The 22,020-nt window shown below is 46.5% G+C and overlaps 2 protein-coding genes across 2 annotated transcripts in view; one reads left to right on the top strand and one right to left on the bottom strand.

The window, feature by feature from the left end:
• LOC108719472 (ranBP-type and C3HC4-type zinc finger-containing protein 1) overlaps positions 1-11,042 on the bottom strand; it is a 28,210-nt gene extending 17,168 nt beyond the window's left edge. Inside the window, exons 1-6 of the mRNA XM_041567015.1 lie at positions 10,565-11,042; positions 9,630-9,804; positions 3,680-3,811; positions 3,055-3,196; positions 1,833-1,923; positions 981-1,239 (exon numbers count right to left, since the gene is read on the bottom strand). Coding sequence (XP_041422949.1) covers positions 981-1,239; positions 1,833-1,923; positions 3,055-3,196; positions 3,680-3,811; positions 9,630-9,804; positions 10,565-10,723 — 958 coding nt within the window. The 5' untranslated portion in view covers positions 10,724-11,042. The remainder of the gene's footprint in view (positions 1-980; positions 1,240-1,832; positions 1,924-3,054; positions 3,197-3,679; positions 3,812-9,629; positions 9,805-10,564) is intronic.
• Positions 11,043-11,211: 169 nt separating this feature from the next.
• lrrc14.L (leucine rich repeat containing 14 L homeolog) lies at positions 11,212-14,931 on the top strand. The gene is given in 4 exon segments (NM_001094425.1): positions 11,212-11,225; positions 11,482-11,828; positions 12,204-12,836; positions 13,471-14,931. Coding segments are annotated over 3 exon segments (1,530 nt in total). The 5' UTR covers positions 11,212-11,225; positions 11,482-11,499; the 3' UTR covers positions 14,039-14,931.
• Positions 14,932-22,020: the final 7,089 nt, after the last annotated feature.

Here is a 22,020-nt window from a genome sequence, read left to right as displayed (position 1 = left end):
GGAGAACTAAAGCCTAACTAAAGAAGTAGCTAGAAATGTTGTACATGATGTTTTGTGCTTCTGTACCAGCCCAAGGCAACCACAGCCCTTTAGCAGTAAAGATCTGTGTCTCCAAAGATGCCCCAGTAGCTCCCCATCTTCTTTTCTGCTGATTCACTGATTCACATGCTCTGTGCTGCTGTCACTTACTGAGCTTAGGGAGCCACTCACAATATACAGTACACATAGAATAGAAATGTCACAATATAAGGCTGATTAGTAATTAATACACATAATTACTACATGGCAGCACAGAAACCAGTGCAATTAGCATCAGAATGTAATAATCAGCAAACCTGTAGCATCAGCTTATATTACAGCCAGGGAAGCTCATTTTCTGCTGGATAATTAGTGACGAGCCCTAAGCTTAGCTTCTCAACAGCCAATCAGAGCCCACTGAGCATGTGAGTGTCACAGACACTTTCCAAGATGGTGACCCCCTGTGACAAGTTTGAAGTCCTGGATCATTGCTGCTATTGACAAGCTCAAACTTTAGCCTCGTGCAATAAGTTCACTATATCAAATAGGACATTTTTAGCCACATTCATTTTTAGGGTTTAGTTCTCCTTTACGGTGTATTAGCATTTCACTGTGTATTCCCTGTTCCTTCCCACCTAAAAGCAGCCTGACAAGCTTTCTATACCCAAACAGGCTGACTCCATCCATCTCACAAATGCATCAAAACAAAAGCTTGTTAGTAGTCTCCAGGGCGAGACCAAATAATCCAGAAATGCCTGAAATCATGCAGAACCTTTACACATACAAATCCCATGAGTAATCCTCTCTTTTATGTTGAAAATCTGTGTGTATATCACTTTAATTTGAGATAACAGAGAACAGTTCCCTCCCCTGGGTTCCGAATTCCTCCTTCCCACATGATTAACATTTAAAGTGAACTCCTGAGAGCTCAGGCAGCACAGAGGGCACAAATGGCTACTCACTGGGCTTGGGCGCTGGCCGTGGGGGAAGAGTATTGGATCTTTGCTTATAAACTGCAGAGTCGGGAGTCTGAGGTGGGTTTACGCTCAGATATGGATCCTGCGCCCCGAGTTTCGCCTGTTTGGCGGTTAACAGATAGAGAAAGGCCGTGTCCCCGTCTCTTTTTATTCCATAGGAAGCGACTGTCCTGTCATCTGAGCACAGACACTGGCCAATGATCCAGCGCTGAATACTCGGGTGGAACTGATGCTCCCGGAATATCTGCGTGAGACGCAATACGGACGTGGATTAGAACTATAGGTTCCATGCAGGATGCTGCCACTTTGCACAGTGATTTGTCTAAACTGGAAAACTGGGCAGCAAACTGGAAAATGAGGTTCAATGTTGATAAATGCAGGTTATGCACTTTGGCAAAAATAATATAAATGCAAGTTCTACACTAAATGGCAGTGTGTTGGGAGTTTCCTTAAATGAGAAGGATCTTGGGGTCTTTGTAGATAACAAGTTGTCTAATTCTGGGCAGTGTCATTCTGTGGCTACTAAAGTATACCTGGGGTGGGGGTGTAAAAGGGTTTCCTTCTCCTTTAGGAGGGGTTCCCAAACTTTTTCATATGACTGTATGTAACTACTGTATGTCAGTCAGTAGAATCCTGAATGGGGAGAATCCCAGGGGACCTTTACCAGTAAGTGGGGGAAAGAGTCACTTAACCTGCTACTGCCACTGATTTCTCCCCAATGAACCCGGAAGTTACCCCCCCCCATCTAATTCTCATGAATGAAAGGCTTCCCATGCCGACTGTGCATGATATCATATGTACATAACACGGGGTCAGCGGCACACGCACAATACACACCTGTTGTTTGAGCAAAGAGATGGTAGTGTGGGGCTGGACATACGTGGAGATGTTCACTGAATCCGATGCGTCTTCTACCCCCACCTTCATACTGTGGGAACAACATACACACGCATGTTAATATTACACATACAGGCAAGGGACACATACCTGCTGGGAAAGGACATTAAAGGGGTATTTCACCTTTTAAAGGGAAACTGTCATGGGAATTTTTTTTCTTTTCCAAAACACATCAGTTAATAGTGCTGCTCCAGCAGAATTCTGCACTGAAATCCATTTCTCAAAAGAGCAAACAGATTTTTTTATATTAAATTTTGAAATCTGACATGGGGCTAGATATATTGTCAATTTCCCAGCTGCCCCCAGTCATGTGACTTGTGCTCTGATAAATTTCAGTCTCTCTTTACTGCTGTACTGCAAGTTGAATTGATATCACCCCTCCCCCCCCCAGCAGCCAAACAACAGAACAATGGGAAGGTAACCAGATAGCAGCTCCCTAACACAAGATAACAGCTGCCTGGTAGATCTAAGAACAGCACTCAATAGTAAAATCCAGGTCCCACTGAGACACATTCAGTTACATTGAGTAGGAGAAACAACAGGCTGCCAGAAAGCAGTTCCATCCTAAAGTGCTGGCTCTTTCTGAAATCACATGACCAGGCAAAATGAGCTGAGATGCACCTACACACCAATATTACAACTAAATACACTTGCTGCTTCAGGAATGACATTTTATATTGTATAGTCAATTATTTGCAGTGTAAACAGTGTCATTTAGAAATAAAAACTACATTTTTTTTCCATTTCAGCTTTCAAATGAGGGTCACAGACCCCAGCAGTCAACAAAAAATGTTTCCATAAGGCTCCAGTTTCATTGTTATTGTTACTTTTTATTACTTATCTCGTTTGTCAGCCCCTCCCGTATATTTCCCATGTCTCTCTTCTAAGCTGTACATAATAAGGCCTTGAAGCCTCCTTCCTCTCACATCACTCTAATGCCATGGGCAGGGTCACAATTGAAGCATCAGGGGCCCTCCTGGTTCCAAACCTCTGGGGCCCCCGAGTGTATGCATAAACACCGGCGTGCAGCACATTATTTTTGGGGGGCCACCAGATGGGGGGATCCAGCGAGTCCGGAGAATGTTCCAGTGAGTGCAGGGAGTGCTCGGTGCATGAGATCACTACACCCACACCTCATTGTTGCCAAGCTCCCAGTACTCACCAGATTTCAGTTTTCGGGTAACAGGATTGCTTTAACTGGATCTGAAGGGGAACCTTCTGCTTCGCCAGCGCCACTGCAAACTTGGAGGCCGACTCCTGGTCCCCACACTCTATGGCTCTGCTCAGATGAAGGCCTAAATCTTCTGCATAAGGAAAGAGTGAAATGAATCAGTCGAGGCAAGTGAATAATCCCCAACACAAAACGAGGCACTGGAGGGGTGTGGCCTGGCATTAGTGGGGGGTGTGAACAGAGCAAAAATGATCAGTTATGGCATTAAATATTCATATAAGTGTTTATTGTAAGTGTTCATGGGATCTATACTGCCCTCTATACTGTCCACTACTGTCCACTATACTGCCCTCTATACTGCCCCCTATACTCCCCATGAGTAAGTGTTTATTGTAAGTGTTCATGGTATCTATACTGCCCACTATACCCCCCTCTCTACTGCCCCCTATACTCTCCACTATACTCCCCTCTATACTGTCCACTATACTGCCCTACTATACTCCCTACAATCCCCTCTATACTGCCCCCGATACTCCCCAAGATACTCCCCACGATACTCCCCACGATACTCCCCACGATACTCCCCACGATACTCCCCACGATACTCCCCACTTACCTTTTGTGCATAAATCCAGGGGCACCTCTGGTGCTTCGGCTGAAAGGCATTTATAGTCATTCATGTTCCCTGGTGTCGCTGGCTTATCGAGTACAGGAGGTTTGCTGCCTCCATTTCCCTGAATGGGCAGATCTGTGGGCAAAATAAGCAGGAAGGAATAAGTGGTGAAGTTCTGCAGCGGGAGTCCACTCTCATCACATCTATCAGCTGCATGTGCCCATCCATGTTCCAATAAGATCTCCAGTGTTTGCGGATAGGGCTGATGGACATCACGTCTCACACAGCAGCCATGAGACAGTACAATGTGACTGAAGTGAATCCTGTAACAATCCCAAATACCAGCAGGTTTTATTTCTAATGCTCAGTATGAACTCCCCAAAATCCCTTAAAGATGGGTTATTTAGGGAGCAGCTACAGAATGGTTTGGCTCCGGGGCAAAGCAGAGACAATCAGTTGACTCTGAAGCACATGTCAAATGGGGGGGCACGTGAGGGCTGGCAGGTACAGAACCTGGGGGCTAATACTAGTGATAAGGGATTTGAGTGGGCGACTGTCTGCCAGGAGATGAAATTGGCAGGGGCACTGGGTGAAACTGAAAGGGAGAAGTTGAGAGGGTGACCGAGAGAGAGAGACAGACATAGAAACAGAGTAGCAGAAGTTTGGGTCGGGCTCCAGGCACAATGGGCAGATACTTCTCCAATTAAGGAAGTGAAAGGGCCAAAAACCCACCAATGGGCAGACGGCTAAGGGGCCACAGACTGTTCCCGGGGCCGGGGAGACAAGGATCAGACTAGAAGACACATAAAGAGATGATGCCTATGGGAAGAGACTGACTCGGAGCATAGGTCGTTAGCTGTAACCAATCAGCATAACTGGAGGACAATTACTGTATAATTGAGAACCCCATGGGCACATTTATTAGCAAACAATCAGACTTGCACTGCTTTATTGGGCAGTATTGACCAGCCTTGATGTTGCTAGACTACAGCTCCCAGCATGCTCAGCAGCCTAATACAAGACAGGTTAGATGAGAATGTGGGCAAAGAAAAGGAAAACGGGGGAGGAGATTTGGTTGGGGGTTACTGTTAAGGATAGGAAGGAGCACATGTCATATGTTCAATATGATACCAGTATTAAATGTATTGAGTAAGCAAATCATGGAGCACCAGGCAGCATTTAGGGTCATATAAAACGTCCAAATTTATTAATAATATATCATAAAACCATGTTAAGCAACAAAGTGAAACAGCCCCACGCTTAACGCGTTTCGTTGCCTTACGCCACTTCCTCAGAAGCACCGTACAGTATTAAATGTATGTTTGCAAATGCAACGAGTCTGACTGGTAAAATGGGAGAACTGGAGCTGCTGGAGGGAAAATATGATGTGATTGGCCGAAACATGGCTGAATGAGTCACATGACTGGGCAGTAAATATCAGTGGCTATACTTTCTTTCCCAGGGACAGAGGCAATAGAAAAGGAGGAGGGGTATGTCTGTTTGTTAGGCAGGATTTAAATCTAATATAAAGGAGGAGGTTATGTTAGAAAATGAGGGGGCAGAAGTCTTATGGGTGGAGTTCTTCACCAATTGTAAAGAATCCAGCAAATTAATTGTAGGAGTCGCTATAGACCCCCTAATGTAAGTGACGAGGAGGAGGCGAAGCTCCTGATGCAAATAGAAAAGGCTGCTAGTTTGGGTAAAGTAATGATAATGGGGGAATTAGCCAGATATTGACTGGAGCAACAGTACTGCCAGATCAGTTAATGGGAACAAGTTTATAAACTGTCACATGACAATTTTATGGCACAGGTTGTTGAGGAGCCAACCAGAAATAATGCTATTGTGGATCTAGTGATCTCAAATGAGCCAGAACTTATAGCAAATGTGCAATTCATTGAACCCCTGGGTAATAGTGACCATAATGTTATATCATTTAATGTCTGGTGCAAAAAACAAATATATACTGGGGCAACAAAAACCATGAATTTTGGAAAAGCTCATTTTAGTGCCTTGAGGGCTGCGCTACAGAGTATTGATTGGGGCATTAAGTCTTCAGCTAAAAATACAGAACAGAAATGGTTGTCCTTTAAAATGATATTAAATCATTACTGTTCTCAATTTATTCCCTTAAGGACTAAACGTAGAAGCTTTAAGAATCATCCTGTGTGGCTTAATACAGAAGTAAAGAAGTTAATGGGAAAGAAGAGAAAGGCATTTAATAACTACAAATCTGTAGGGACAGAAGCTGCATTTAATGAATATAAACACTGTAATAAATGTTGTAAATCAGCAATCCGGAATCTAAGAAAAGAAATGAAGAGTTAATTGTGGTGGAGTTGAAAACTAACCCTAAAAAGTTTTTTAAATATATTAATAGTAAAAAGATGCAGGTTGAGAGTGTTGCTCTATTAAATAATGGTACCAGTATGGTTGTAACAGATACAGATAAGGCAAATGTGTTAAATCAGTTCTTTTCTTCAGTGTATACAATAGAGGAGTCTGAGTTCCCAGGCTCACTTTATAGCTGCACTAATGGCTCAGCTCAATCTAGTCAGTGGCTGACTCAGGATATGATTCATAAAGCTTTAATAAAAACGAATGTAAACAAGGCTCCAGGGCCTGATGGCATACACCCCCGGGTTCTAAGAGAGCTTAGTTCAGTTTTAGACCAGCCCCTATTTCTGATTTTCTCAGATTCACTTTTATCTGGTATGGTGCCTATGGATTGGAGAAAAGCTGATGTTATTCCAATATTTAAAAAGGGGTTACGATCTCAGCCTGGTAATTATAGGCCAGTAAGTCTGACATCTGTGGTGGGCAAATTATTTGAAGGCTTGTTAAGGGATCACATTCAAAATGTTACCCTAGTGAATGTCATTATGAGCAGCAATCAGCATGGCTTTATGAAGGATAGGTCATGTCAGACTAATTTGATTGCTTTTTATGATGAGGTAAGTAAGATACTGGACAGTGGGGGGGCAGTAGATGTGATCTATTTGGATTTTGCCAAAGTGTTTGATACTGTGCCCCACAAATGACTGCTTTCTAAACTAAGGTCTGTTGGGCTTAATGAAGTCGTTTGCACGTGGATAGGAAACTGGCTACAGGATCAGGTACAGAGGGTGGTTGTTAATGGGACATTCTCTACTTGGAGTACGGTTCTTAGTGGGGTCCCCCAGGGCTCGGTATTGGGGCCACTTTTATTTAACTTGTTCATTAATGACTTAGGGAGAGGTTCAATGTTGATAAATGTAAAGTCCTGCACCTGGGATGTAACAATATCCACTTATACCCTTAATGGGACTGCACTAGGCAAATCCATAATGGAGACGGAGCTTGGAGTCCTTGTAGATAATAAACTTGTCTGTAGCAAGTAATGCCAGTCAGCAGCATCAAGGGCAAATAAGGTCTTGACTTGTATTAAATGGGGCAGAGAGTCACGGGAGGAGGGGGTCCCACTGTATAGAGCACTGGTAAGGCCCCATCTAGAATATGCCGTACAGTTTTGGTCTCCATCACTCAAACAGGACATTATTGTATTAGAGAGGGTACAGAGAAGGGCAACTAAGCTGGTAAAGGGAAAATCTTAGCTATGAGGAAAGACTGGCCAAATTGGGGATGTTCACTCTGGAGAAGAGGCGCTTAAGGGGAGATATGATAACTATGTATAAATATATAAGGGGATCATATAATAATCTCTCTAATGATTTATTTACCAGTAGGTCTTTCCAGCTGACACAAGGTCACCCATTCGGATTAGAAGAAAAAAGGTTCCGCCTAAATATTGGGAAGGGGTTTGTTACAGTGAGAGCTGTGAAGATGTGGAATGGTCTCCCTGAATCAGGGGTACAGGCTGATACAATAGATAGGTACAAGGAAGGGTCGGATGCTTTATTCACCAGTAGCTCCTCCCAGCAGACAGGAGAGAGCCAATGAGATTAGAGGAGGGAAAGGGGTGTTGCAGGGAGAGCTGGGAAGTGAATCAGGGGTACAGGCTGATACATTAGATAGGTATAAGGAAGGGTCGGATGCTTTATTCACCAGTAGCTCCTCCCAGCAGACAGGAGGGAGCCAATGAGATTAGAGGAGGGAAAGGGGTGTTACAGGGAGAGCTGGGAAGTGAATCAGTGGTACAGGCTGATACATTAGATAGGTATAAGGAAGGGTCGGATGCTTTATTCACCAGTAGCTCCTCCCAGCAGACAGGAGGGAGCCAATGAGATTAGAGGAGGGAAAGGGGTGTTACAGGGGAGAGCTGGGAAGTGAATCAGGGGTACAGGCTGATACATTAGATAGGTACAAGGAAGGGTCGGATGCTTTATTCACCAGTAGCTCCTCCCAGCAGACAGGAGGGAGCCAATGAGATTAGAGGAGGGAAAGGGGTGTTACAGGGAGAGCTGGGAAGTGAATCAGGGGTACAGGCTGATACATTAGATAGGTACAAGGAAGGGTCGGATGCTTTATTCACCAGTAGCTCCTCCCAGCAGACAGGAGGGAGCCAATGAGATCAGAGGAGGGAAAGGGGTGTTACAGGGAGAGCTGGGAAGTGAATCAGGGGTACAGGCTGATACATTAGATAGGTATAAGAAGGGGTTGGATGCTTTATTCACCAGTAGCTCCTCCCAGCAGACAGGAGGGAGCCAATGAGATTAGAGGAGGGAAAGGGGTGTTACAGGGAGAGCTGGGAAGTGAATCAGGGGTACAGGCTGATACATTAAATAGGTACAAGGAAGGGTCGGATGCTTTATTTCACCAGTAGCTCCTCCCAGCAGACAGGAGGGAGCCAATGAGATTAGAGGAGGGAAAGGGGTGTTACAGGGAGAGCTGGGAAGTGAATCAGGGGTACAGGCTGATACATTAGATAGGTACAAGGAAGGGTTGGATTCTTTATTCACCAGTAGCTCCTCCTAGCAGACAGGAGGGAGCCAATGAGATTAGAGGAGGGAAAGGGGTGTTACAGGGAGAGCTGGGAAGTGAATCAGGGGTACAGGCTGATACATTAGATAGGTATAAGAAGGGGTTGGATGCTTTATTCACCAGTAGCTCCTCCCAGCAGACAGGAGGGAGCCAATGAGATTAGAGGAGGGAAAGGGGTGTTACAGGGAGAGCTGGGAAGTGAATCAGGGGTACAGGCTGATACATTAGATAGGTACAAGGAAGGGTCGGATGCTTTATTCACCAGTAGCTCCTCCCAGCAGACAGGAGGGAGCCAATGAGATTAGAGGAGGGAAAGGGGTGTTACAGGGAGAGCTGGGAAGTGAATCAGGGGTACAGGCTGATACATTAGATAGGTACAAGGAAGGGTTGGATGCTTTATTCACCAGTATCTCCTCCCAGCAGACAGGAGGGAGCCAATGAGATTAGAGGAGGGAAAGGGGTGTTACAGGGAGAGCTGGGAAGTGAATCAGGGGTACAGGCTGATACATTAGATAGGTACAAGGAAGGGTCGGATGCTTTATTCACCAGTAGCTCCTCCCAGCAGACAGGAGGGAACCAATGAGATTAGAGGAGGGAAAGGGGTGTTACAGGGAGAGCTGGGAAGTGAATCAGGGGTACAGGCTGATACATTAGATAGGTATAAGAAGGGGTTGGATGGTGTTTAGCAAGTGAGGGAATACAGGGATATGGGAGATACAGTAGCTCATAGTACAAGTTGATCCAGGGACTGGTCCCATTGGACTTGAGTTTGAGGCAAATTGGAGAGGGTTCAGATGGGTTTTTCGCCTTCCTCTGGATGAACTGGCAGTTAGGCAGGTTATATGTAGACAAACATGATGGGCGTTTTTTCAACCTAACTTTGTTACTATGTAATAATATGTTGGAATGTTCCGGGAGTTATAGGCTGGCAGAATGGAAACAATGGCCCAAATACCGGGCAGTCTCGGCCCATTGGTCAGTGGTACAGAGGCCCCACCCACCTTTGCGTCAGAAGTACAGAGGCCCCACCCACCTTTGCGTGTCTCTCTCAGAGAGCTGCTCAGCACAGTCCACCATTTCAGGGCTTCTCGCTCTTCATCAAAGGAGAAGTCTATGGAGCTGCCTGGGAGCCCGGGGACCAGTAACTCGTGGCACTTGCTGCTCTTCTGCTCATACGAGACGTCACTCAGCTTGAAGTCTGTCACAACCTGAAACACACACAGTCCTGTCACTGTACCCCCCAATCCTAGCGTGGACTCTCAGTGCAGAATCAGGGGGTACAGGGTCAGCATCGGGGGTACAGGGTCAGCATCGGGGGTACAGGGTCAGCATCGGGGGTACAGGGTCAGCATCGGGGGTACAGGGTCCGTATCAGGGGGTACAGGGTCAGCATCAGGGGCACAGGGTCAGCATCGGGAGTACAGGGTCAGCATCAGGGGCACAGGGTCAGCATCGGGAGTACAGGGTCCGCATCGGGGGTAACAGGGTCCGTATCAGGGGGTACAGGGTCGGTATCAGGGGGTACAGGGTCGGTATCAGGGGTACAGGGTCGGTATCAGGGGGTACAGGGTCGGTATCAGGGGTACAGGGTCGGTATCAGGGGGCACAGGGTCCGTATCAGGGGCACAGGGTCCGTATCAGGGGGCACAGGGTCCGTATCAGGGGTACAGGGTGAGTATCAGGGGTACAGGGTGAGTATCAGGGGTACAGGGTGAGTATCAGGGGTACAGGGTGAGTATCAGGGGTACAGGGTGAGTATCAGGGGTACAGGGTGAGTATCAGGGGTACAGGGTGAGTATCAGGGGTACAGGGTGAGTATCAGGGGTACAGGGTGAGTATCAGGGGTACAGGGTGAGTATCAGGGGTACAGGGTGAGTATCAGGGGTACAGGGTCAGTATCAGGGGCACAGGGTCAGTAGTGGGACAGAATTACTCAGCTTTTCCCAGAAGCCCCGCCCCCAGACTCACCGTTCCCGTCAGGCCCCGCACCAAGAGGCGGAAGTCGCGCACACTGTCCGGTCCCAGGACGAGCTGTAACTGCACCGCCTCCCTCCCCGGGACCCCCAGCCAGGCCCGTACAGACATCAGCACCGTGGGCAGCGGGACCGGCACTTTACTCGCCGCCATGTCTGTGTCCAGCTCCTCCGTCAGACTCAGGCGGGACTCACTCCCTCACACCGGACTGTGCCCGGTCCATGGGCCTCAGCGCGACACTTCCTGGTTCCGGCGCCCCCTGCTGGTCACTAGCGGATAAACTCTGACTCCTCCTCTCGTTCACGAATTGTAACTGCGCGTGACTCCCGCCCACGTGACATCCACTGCCTGAGACGCTCCTCACGGGCGGGAGGGGGTTTGGCAGCAAAGGACGAGAATTTCTATGAGCGGAGGCCAATTTGTTTAGGGAAAGGCTATATCTCCTCCTCCGCTACAGATATGGCCGCGCCTGCCTTTACTTTCCCTTTCGTTCTCAATACGTCTTACGCCTGCCTCTCCCAATATGGCGCCGCTGACGTCACTGGGGCAGCGACCAATCACTGGGCGAGTTGGAATGAAGCTCTTTGTATCCGCCCGGAGTTTGAAGCCCTGGAATGGGGGGCAGTGCCCGCGGGGGACTCGCTGCCTCTGATGTGTAAGAACTCGGGGAAATGTGTCTCATTCTGGGGCTGAGGGGTTTGGTGTCCCGATGGGCTGAGGTTCAGGCAATTGTCTGGGGCAGGGAGTGAGTTTTACCTCAGGCTCAGCTGTGAGTGGCACTTGCTTGGGGGTGGGGCTTCTGTTGGAGGAGGGGCATTTGTGGCCCAGTGGGAAGAGATTTGGGGCCCATATAAAGGTTCTGCAGCTGATTATTCTCTGTTTTTTGTTCCCCTGTTGAATGTGTCAGGAAGCGAGTGCCCATAACAAAGATGGAGTCTCTGGTGTCTGTGTGTGCCCAGAAGCTGGTGTGTGACCACTCCTCCCTCCGCCGGGCGCTGGACCTCATGCCCAAGGAGTTGTACCCGGCTCTGTTCAAGGCTGCGTTCCTGGGCAAGAAGACTCTGGTGCTGCAGGACCTGGTGCAGACGTGGCCCTTCGCTGTGCTCAGTTTCCACAAGCTTCTGAATAGCAACAGGCACTGTGACCCCCAACTGGCGACAGAGAAGCCCAGCAAGCTGTGTGTGCAAACTGTCATCCTGGGGGTCATCACCTACCTGAGTGATGCGCTCACCAAGGGCCCTGAGGGACCCCAAGCTGGGTAAGGCGGCTGCTGTGCAACATAGAGATGCCCATTCTGCATATGCACCTCCGCTAGCATCTGTCGGTGGCATGTCTCTGTCTTTATGTGGCAGTTGCACATCACATGATCTCACTCAAGAGTCGTACTGATTAGTACCGAGGCCTCGTTTCATCCTGGTACCAGACATCAGCTGTATAGAGTATCATAGGAATCCACGGCACCATTGGAAAGTCATAATGATTGAATTTGTCCATTGGGACAGTTTGGTGGGTTTGCATGCGACAGTGAGATCATGTGATGTGCAGGGACAATCGCAACTGTCACATTGCTATGATTGATAGATGAATTTTAGGAAACACTTTGGGCTGACGCCTTTTTGTTCTTTCTGTACAGGAGGCAGAGGCTGCGCCTGTTGGATATGACGGGGATGCAGGAGGAGGGACTTGAGCAGAACCCCGACACTATGAGTTTATGGTCTCGCACTGTGACTCTGGCCAAAGCCTGTATCGATGTGTCCAAGCGCCACAGTGAGGAGGTGATGCAGGTGTCCAAACGTAGGAGGAGCTGCCATATTAACGCTCTTCCAGCCTCCAGCCCGTTATACATTGAAGTGCGAGTGGACCTCTTTGTGAATAGCACTTCCTACGGAGTCCTGCGGGAGGCGCTCCTGGTCAGCTCACACAGCCCCCTACGTCTGCAGTGCAGAGATTTCCGGGCCGAGGAGCTGTCGCTTCGTAGCACTGCGGGGCTTCTCGAACTGCTGAACCCGGGGAGTGTCCGTCAGATAGACCTGAGATTTAATAACCTCGGACTCTCCGGCCTCAATGTCCTCCTCCCGCATATGGCCAAATTCTCCCACCTGCAGAGCCTCAAACTGCCATACAGCAATGTTGATGTGAGGCGCCTTTCCCCTGTCATGGAGGAAGGACTGCAGAGCTTCGCCTCTCAACTCGGACAACTAGGTGCCCTCAAAGAACTGAATCTGGGCTCTTCCCGCCTGTCTGGCCGCTTACGCCAGCTCCTTGGGTAAATGGCTTTTACAAATGGCTAGTCACTGCTACATGTTGCTCTTTACAAGGGGAGTGTGGCACCACCATTTTTCTTCAGCATATGCACGACCCAAACTCATGCAAGGAATATGCACCAGATGAAAAAAACTGAAGGTGCTGCACTCCCCGGCCAGTCTGACACTACATATCTACTTCCTGTTCATACCAGCGCAATCAGCTTCCTGTTCATACGAGCGCAATCAACACAAATCACCAGTTCACTGAAAAGCCTGTGTATAAATCAGCTGCTCCTTATTCGAAAGTCTTAACTAAAGCTGCAACTAGGGGAAGGGAGGGGGTTGTTTATAAGGAGGCCTCTCCTTAAACTGATTTGTTTTGATTGTGCTCGTGCGAACAGGAAGCTGTGTGCTCGTATGAACAAGAAATCAGACCATAAACTATCTTATAATATCACTGTCTGCATCATACTAAGATTTAATCTTCAGAGAAGATGCAACATGTATTTCTTTTTATTGGCTGCTTGGAAGCTAAATTGTTTATTTTTGGGGTAAATTTGTGACTGTGAGCTGCCATGTTGTTTCCTTTAGACAGTACAGAATGAGGGTACAGTTCAGTTGTAGCCCCATTAATGTGTCACTGTATTGTTACAGGGGTTTGCAGAGACCGCTGGAGAGCTTGGAGTTGGCCTTCTGTTCCCTGCTGCCAATGGACCTTTCCTATCTTTCTCAGAGTTCCCACATGTCCTCTCTAAGGAAGCTGGACCTGAGTGGGAACAATTTGTCTGAATTCCTATTGACTCCTTTCCTGCACCTTCTGGCGGAGATATCGGGGCACCTCCTGTACCTGGACGTAATGGAGTGCAAGCTGGCAGATGCCCATCTCAGTGCCTTGATGCCCATTCTGTGCCGCTGCTCTTGGCTTCGCTACCTCGGCCTCTTTTGCAATCCCATCTCCTCCGATGGCCTGAGAATGGTTCTGCAGAACCTGGTCCGACTGCCTGAGTTACATTTGGTGGTTTATCCTTTTCCTGTGGATTGTTACAGTGACCCCACGCATTTCTCTTCCACTGCAGCCTCGCTGGACTCTTCCTTTGACCATGAGAAACTTACACGTGTTGGGGAGGAACTGCAGCAGATGCTGATGAGAGCCCAGAGGATGGACATGGTATGGACCACTGACATGTATGTGCAGAGGACTCTGGACTCTCTCAGCCTTTAACCATCCCATACACACTCTACTTCCACTTTTCTGTATATACCTGCAGGGGGCGCTGGATTTTCTGAGCCTGTAATCCTCACACCTAAAGCACACACTTGCTTCTCTATGGTTGTGTATAGTGGGCCCCATGTCTCCCACTGAATCCCAACAGTGCAACTTCCTCTTTAAACAGGGGTACCAAACCACTCAGGCTCTTCTCATGTGGTTCTTGCAACCCCTCTGATTCCAGTCCTGTCTTGTAAAGTTTTCCGCAACTCCATAATTTTGCTTAATTTTTCTTTATAAGAAGAAATTGTTACTCATTGTTTATTTAATTGGACATATTTAATACACATTTTATTTCATTTTTTTTTCTTTTTTTCTTTGCATTATGTTGGTCATTGTGTTAGCAGTATCAACAACTTCTTCTACTCCATTTTCTGGGTTATGGTCACTTCTCATTAGCCAACTATACAACTGGGGTCACTTCTCATTAGCCAACTCTACAGCTGGGGTCACTCCATGGTCACTTTTCATTAGCCCACTCTACAGTTGGGGTCACTCCATGGTCACTTCTCCATAGCCAACTCTACAGCTGGGGTCTCTCTATAGCACTTCTCATTAGCCAAGTCTACAGCTGGGGTCACTCCATTGTCACTTCTCATTAGCCGACTCTACAACTGGGGTCACTCCATGGTCACTTTAGCCGACTCTACACCTGGGTTCACTTCATATTAGCCAACTCTACTGCTGGGGTCACTCCAAGGTCACTTCTCATTAGCCCACTCTAAAGTTGGGGTCACTCCCTGGTCACTTCACTTAAGCCTATGACAAAGTGTCCCATGGTGACACAAAATGAGTAAGACTTTTATTTTAATCATTATGGAAAATAAACGTATATTTTTTGAAATGTTCACACCTCGGGTCCTGATCTTCTACCATATGTGGTTCAGTACGTGCCAGCCTGCATTGATGGTTCCTGTGTAAACTCCCTACACTGAAGGTCTGGGCAAGTGCACCCAGACCCATAGTGTTTAGCAGTAAGCATTTACTTTGAAACCCACAACACTGGTTGTCCTGCCTCTTTATCTACAGTTGGGGGTCACTCCATGGTCACTTTGTCACAATCAGCACCCTAAATCCAAAACAGGTGCTAGGCTCCCTGGTCACGGCTCTGCTTCCGCCTGTAGCAGCCGCTTTTGGCCTTGGGAGGAGCCCTCAGCTACTCAGATGCTACTCAGAGAGGAGCCAAGCAAGACTTCTAGACGAGCAAAGGGGCACGATTGTTCACCAAGGATTTAGGAGGGAAGGCAACACCACTCAGAAGGATCAAATGGAATAGCGTGGTCAGACAGGCCGGGACGGTAAAGGCAGAGTTCAAGCAAGGTTAGTGAGACAGACCAGGGTCAGGAATGCAAAGTTCAGAATAGTCAGACCGGCAAGGGTCAAAACCAGAATACACAGTAGAATTCATGAAATTCATAAAAACCCAGGAACTAATTAAGTTAGACCTAACAACGGGCAATCACTTCTAGCCCGAAGCCCCTTTAAATATCCAAAATTCGTGCCAAACGTGATGACATCATGGCGCTGGCAACGCGTAAAACCCGGAAGTGTGCACCGAGCATGCCATAGAGAAGCTGGCAACAGAGAAGGAACCACGCGGCGTGCATCCCCGCCGGCCACTAGACCACCAGGGTGAGCATTTGTTACATTACCCCCCCCTCGAGGAGGGGCCACCGGACCCCCAGGCTTGTCAGGAAATCTGGGATGGAACTGTTTCCAGCCCTGACATCTGAAACAGAATCCCTAGAATTCTCTGAACTGTATCCCTTCCTCTGTACTAAGTACTGTAACTTACCAAGTAGTCTCTGGGCTAAAAATTCGGGCTGACCCTTTAACAACCCCGGAGGACGACACGATTGCTGGCAGACCTGTACAGCAGGTTTTAACGGAGAAACATGATACAGGTTAGATAACTTAAACATATCAGGCAGCTTGAGACAGACAGAGGTAGGGTTAACAATCTCCATAATAGGATATGGACCAATAAAGCTGTAGAAAACCAAACCAAGTCCCCAACCTGATATTTGGGTACCTCCCTACGGGACTTATTGGCTGCTCTTTTTTGAGCGGACGTAGCTGCCGAAAGGGAACCATGTACCCCAGAACGAATCTTTGAACAATGCATCACAGAAAGGAATTCTTCTAGGGAAGTAAGTGGCACCATTTGAGTAGAAACTAGACAAGAATCTTTACACTAAGATCCCCACTGAATAACCTCCCCAGTTACCCAATCAATGTGGGGATTGTGTACCTGTAACCAGGGTAACCCCAGAATTAAACGAGACGAAGAACCATCAAGAAAGTGAAAAGATAATTTCTCACAATGCATATTGTTTACACACATGGACAATGCCTTGGATTTTTGGGTTACCAGACCTGACCCCAGTGGGCTCTTATCAATTGCCCAAACTCTCATAGGAGGTGTAAGGGGAATATTATAGCTTTCTGCGAAGGCAGCATCCAAAAAATTCCCAGCAGCCCCAGAATCCAGCAAGGCAGAGATTTTAACTGAACCCCCAGGTCAGGATAAAACGACGGGCATCAAGATCCTAGAGGCAAATTGGGGAGCGGAAATCTATCGACCCAAATGGAGCTTCCCCTCTCCATTTAGGTTTTGAGGTTTTCCCTGCCTCTAAGGACAACCTTACTTCCTCCTTACCAGTAGAAAAAGTGTAAGGGAAAAACCTGAGGTACAACTTTCTTGCCTCTTGAAAAACAAAAACTTGCTCCTATGCCCACTTAACTTCTCAGGGAAGGGGATTTTAGGTTCATGAGGACTACCTCTATTACCCAGGGTAGATGACGGGGAAGACCCCTCAGGAACCAAAGTAGAGGCTTGCTGAACTGCATCTAGCCTGTCGGAGAGAGAACGCAGACCTTAAATGATGTAGTCCTGTTTGCCCTCTTGTTCCTCTATGCCAGGGATCCCCAACCTTTTGAACCCGTGAGCAACATTCAGAAGTAAAAGGAGTTGGGGAGCAACACTACCATGAAAAATGTTCTTGGGGTGCCAAATAAGAATAAGTGATTGGCCATTTGGTAGCCCCTATGTGGGTTGTCAACCTACATTGAGGCTCTGTTTGGCAATGCATCTGGTTTTTATACAACCAAAACTTGCCTTCAAGCCTGGAATTCAAAAATAATCTCTTGCTTGAGGCAACTGGGAGCAACATCCATGGGGTTGGAGAGCAACATGTTGCTCACGAGCTACTGGTTGGGGACCACTGCTCTATGCGCAGGAGGAGGGTAGAGTGAAGGAATAGCGGTAGCAAGACCTTCGGCGTCCATTTTCTTCCTTCTCATTGGCCCATTGTACTGTCACGATCGGCACCCTAAATCCAGAACAAGTGCTAGGCTCCCTGGTCACAGCTCTGCTTCTGCCTGTAGCAGCCGCATTTGGCCTTGGGAGGAGCCCTCAGCTACTCAGATGCCGCCAGGTCTTAATAAGAGAGAGGAGCCAAGCAAGAATTCTGGATGAGCAAAGGGGCACGATTGTTTATCAAGGATTTAGGAGGGAAGGCAACACAACTCGGAAGGATCAAACAGAATAGTGTGAGAGACAGGCCGGGTCGGTACAGGCAGAGTTCACAGGATAGTCAGACAGGCAAGGATCAGGATTGGAGAGTGTAGAATAGTTAGGCAGGCAAGGGTCAGGATTGCAGAGTTCAGAATAGGCAGACAAGGGTCAAAACCAGAATACACAGTAGAATTCACGAAGAATAAACACCCAGGAACTAATCAAGTTAGACCTAACAACAGGCAATTATTTCTAGAAGCCACTTTAAATATTCAAAATTTGCACCAAACGCGATGACGTCATGATGCTCACGGTGCATAAAACCCGGAAGTGCGCACTGCGCGTGCCATAGAGAATCCGGCAACAGAGGAGATGGAACCATGCGGCAGGCTTCTCCGCTGGCCACTAGACCACCGAGTTGAGCATTTGTTACACACTTCTCCATAGCCACAGCATTTACTTTCAAACCCACAACACTGGTTGTCCTGCCTCTTTATCTACAGCTGGGGGTCACTCCATGGTCACTTATTAGCAGGTCTACAGTTGGGTCATTTCTCCTTAGCCAGCTCTAAAGTTGGGGTCACTCCATGGTCACCTCTCTACAGCCAACTGTGCAGCCAGGCTCACTTCATGGTCACTTCTCTTGCTATAAGAATATCAACCTGGGATACATCAAGCACATCATACTTAAAATTAATTTAAAGGTGAAAAAACACTTTAAGGGAATATAAACCCCAAAAAGCAAGTTTGCCTGATATAAAATATACTTGTGTGCAACTTCCCAATGTCCAGTCATTCCTCACTGTCATTGGATGTTGCCTTTATTACTTTATCTTATTTGCCCTAAAAAATGTTTACCTTCAGCGTGACCACTAATCACAATGTGTAGTTTCTTGTGTTTGGTGATTGTATTGCATTGGTAGCAAGTTTATTACATTTGTAGGTATTTTATTGCAGGTTCAGTTGTAAAGAGCTGTTTGAGCTGATTGTGCCCATAAACCTTCTCTTGGACAGTGAGGCTACTGAAACATAGAACTATACCCCAGTCTACCTATGGATTGCTTGGATTTGATTCCGGTGATTTTATTGCTTTCCACACTGTTCATCATGACTTGATTCTTCCATATAGTCGTGTAACCCTATAACTATTGGGTCTCAAACTGTTCAGAAGACCCTTGGCGTTCATATTGAATATCTTTTATCCCTGCATTAAAGGACACGTGAGAGATAAGATGCCATAAATTGTAAGCCTTAAGGGGATTTTCAGAAATTTGTATAAAAAACACTAAATTTAGGAACAGGGGAAGTATGAAATAATGGTGACATTAGAACAAAATGTAGACAGTAGGGAAAGAAGGAGACCATAGGGCAAGAGGGAGACAGCAGGGCAAGAGGGGGACAGTAGGGCAAGAGGGGGACAGTAGGGCAAAATGAAGACTGTAGGGCAAAATGGAGACCATAGGGCAAGATGTAGACAGTAGGGCAGACAGAAGCCCAAGATAGAGGGCTAGCCTGAAGGACAGTTAAGGGGAGATTTGGGGTGAGTGCTTATTTGTGCCCTGGGTACCCCTGGAACTATAGCAGGGTGACTGTTACCCCAATGTTTCTATATCTCTGTAACCTTGTTATGAGCTAAGGGGGCCCAGTCTGAAGGTCAGTTAGGGGGAGATTTGGGGTGAGTGTTTATTTGTACTCTGGGTACCCCTGGAACTATAGCAGGGTGACACCCCAATGTTTCTATATATCTGTAATCTTGTTATGAGCTAAGGGGCCCAGTCTGAAGGTCAGTTAGGAGGAGATTTGGGGTGAGTGCTTATTTGTACCCTGGGTACCCCTGGAACTATAGCAGGGTGACACCCCAATGTTTCTATATATCTGTAACCTTGTTATGAGCTAAGGGGGCCCAGTCTGAAGGTCAGTTAGGGGGAGATTTGGGGTGAGTGTTTATTTGTACCCTGGGTTGGGGAATCCTTGGCTTGGGTCCTAAGGCAATATCAAGGTCTCGATGGAGATTGTGCTGGTCATGGGAGTTGCAACCAACCATTCAGGGCCCTAAAAATTCTGATGTTTTACTCCATAAGGAATCACAAGGTCCCAAAGTACTAATTAGGGGCTTCCCACAATTATCAACCTGTTGGGTCACCTGGCCCCTGGGAGAAGGGCCCTTCCAACAAGTACAATGTAGCCCCAATGACATAAACAGGGCCGGTGAAGGCATGACCATTTCTGTCCAACTAAGACACGCCCCCCTGGATACACTGGTTAGATAATTGTTTAGAGGATGTCCAGTCTGTGACCATGTAAAGGGGTTGTTCCCCTTTAAATGAACTGTTAGTATGATGCAGAGAGGGATATTCAATTCAGAGTCAATTTGCAATTGGATTTCATTTTTTCATTATTTGTGTTTTTTGGGTTATTTAGCTTTTTATTCAGCAGCTCTCCAGTTTGTAATTTCAGCCATCTGGTTGCTAGGATCCAAATTCCCCTAGCAACCATGCACTGATTTGAATAAGAGACTAAGGAATAAGGAAATGAACTGGAGAGGCCTGAATAGAAAGATGAGGAATAAAAAGTAACCTTACAGAGCATTTGTTTTTAGACGGGGTCAGTGACCCCCATTTGAAAGCTGGAAAATGTTAGCAGAAAAAGACAAATAATTAAAAAACGATAAAAAATGAGTAATGAAGACCAATTGAAAAGTTGCTTAGAATTGGCCATTCTATACCATAAAAGTTACCCATCCCTTTAACATAATAACCAAGTGAGGCCGGCACCAATGAAACAATAGTTTTGTGCAGAATAACGGAAAAACTTTATTGACAGAAACAAGATCACGATACATAAAACAAATCTCGATACATAAAACAAATCACGATACATAGAAGAATGAAGCCAACGTTTATGCCCGTGGGGGCAACTAATAAATTCAAACAAACAATAGCCAATCCTGTAACTGGCACTTACAGTAACAATATCAGTGGCTGGAATAATATTGGAAAAAGTAATTCATTTCCTGTATTTTACATTTTACATTTGCACACCTCCCAACTGTCATGTTTTTAGAGGGACAGTCCCTCTTTTGACAGCTCAACCCGCAGTCCCTCGTTTGTACTGGAAAGTGATTTTCTCTGCACTGAGAATCCAGAAAAAGAAACAATGTTTCTAACTTAATTTTTTGGCAGAGAGCCCAGAACAGCCACAGCTGCAGATAAGATACCTTTGTAACAATTTCAAGATAAGCAAATAAGTAATTGTAACAATATAAGATAAGGGGTCCCTTGGGAAAAGTTAGACTCACAGCTTAAAGGGCAATTCACCTTCATTAGCAAAACTGTAATCGAAAAAAAAACAAAGACCACTTTCATAACCTGCCAAATTTTATAAAATGAACATGGTAATTAGGGGGTGTGGCCACAAAAATGGGCGTGGTCAAAAATTGCCACAAGAAACTTTTTTGTCCCTCTTTTTATTTCCAAAATGTTGGGAGGTGTGTGTAAAGATTCATAAATGCATTAAAAACTACACTCAATTTTTTTTTGAACTATATGAGCACCCTCTACAGGTATTTTTTCTGTGCAGGTGTATTAGGGTTGTATTGTGCAGGTGTATTAGGGTTGTATTGTGCAGGTGTATGAGGGTTGTATTGTGCAGGTGTATTAGGGTTGTATTGTGCAGGTGTATTAGGGTTGTATTGTGCAGGTGTATGAGGGTTGTATTGTGCAGGTGTATGAGGGTTGTATTGTGCAGGTGTATGAGGGTTGTATTATGCAGGTGTATGAGGGTTGTATTGTGCAGGTGTATGAGGGTTGTATTGTGCAGGTGTATTAGGGTTGTATTGTGCAGGTGTATGAGGGTTGTATTGTGCAGGTGTATGAGGGTTGTATTATGCAGGTGTATGAGGGTTGTATTGTGCAGGTGTATGAGGGTTGTATTGTGCAGTTGTATGAGGGTTGTATTGTGCAGGTGTATTAGGGTTGTATTGTGCAGGTGTATGAGGGTCGTATTGTGCAGGTGTATTAGGGTTGTATTGTGCAGGTGTATTAGGGTTGTATTGTGCAGGTGTATTAGGGTTGTATTGTGCAGGTGTATGAGGGTTGTATTGTGCAGGTGTATTAGGGTTGTATTGTGCAGGTGTATTAGGGTTGTATTGTGCAGGTGTATGAGGGTTGTATTGTGCAGGTGTATTAGGGTTGTATTGTGCAGGTGTATTAGGGTTGTATTGTGCAGGTGTATGAGGGTTGTATTGTGCAGGTGTATGAGGGTTGTATTGTGCAGGTGTATTACATATGGAGGCCTAGGTTTACCACCTTTGCCCGGGCACTGGGGCATATAAGACACTGTATATAACGACACTGAATACACTGTTTACACCTCCAATCTCCATTTGGGATGGGGCATGTACTATTTATGTATTATGAGC

Source organism: Xenopus laevis, chromosome 6L (assembly GCF_017654675.1).
Source record: "Xenopus laevis strain J_2021 chromosome 6L, Xenopus_laevis_v10.1, whole genome shotgun sequence".
NCBI classification, from domain to species: domain Eukaryota; kingdom Metazoa; phylum Chordata; class Amphibia; order Anura; family Pipidae; genus Xenopus; species Xenopus laevis.
The sequence above is the reverse complement of the archived record's forward strand: the minus strand, read 5'-3'. Positions and strand labels throughout refer to the sequence as shown.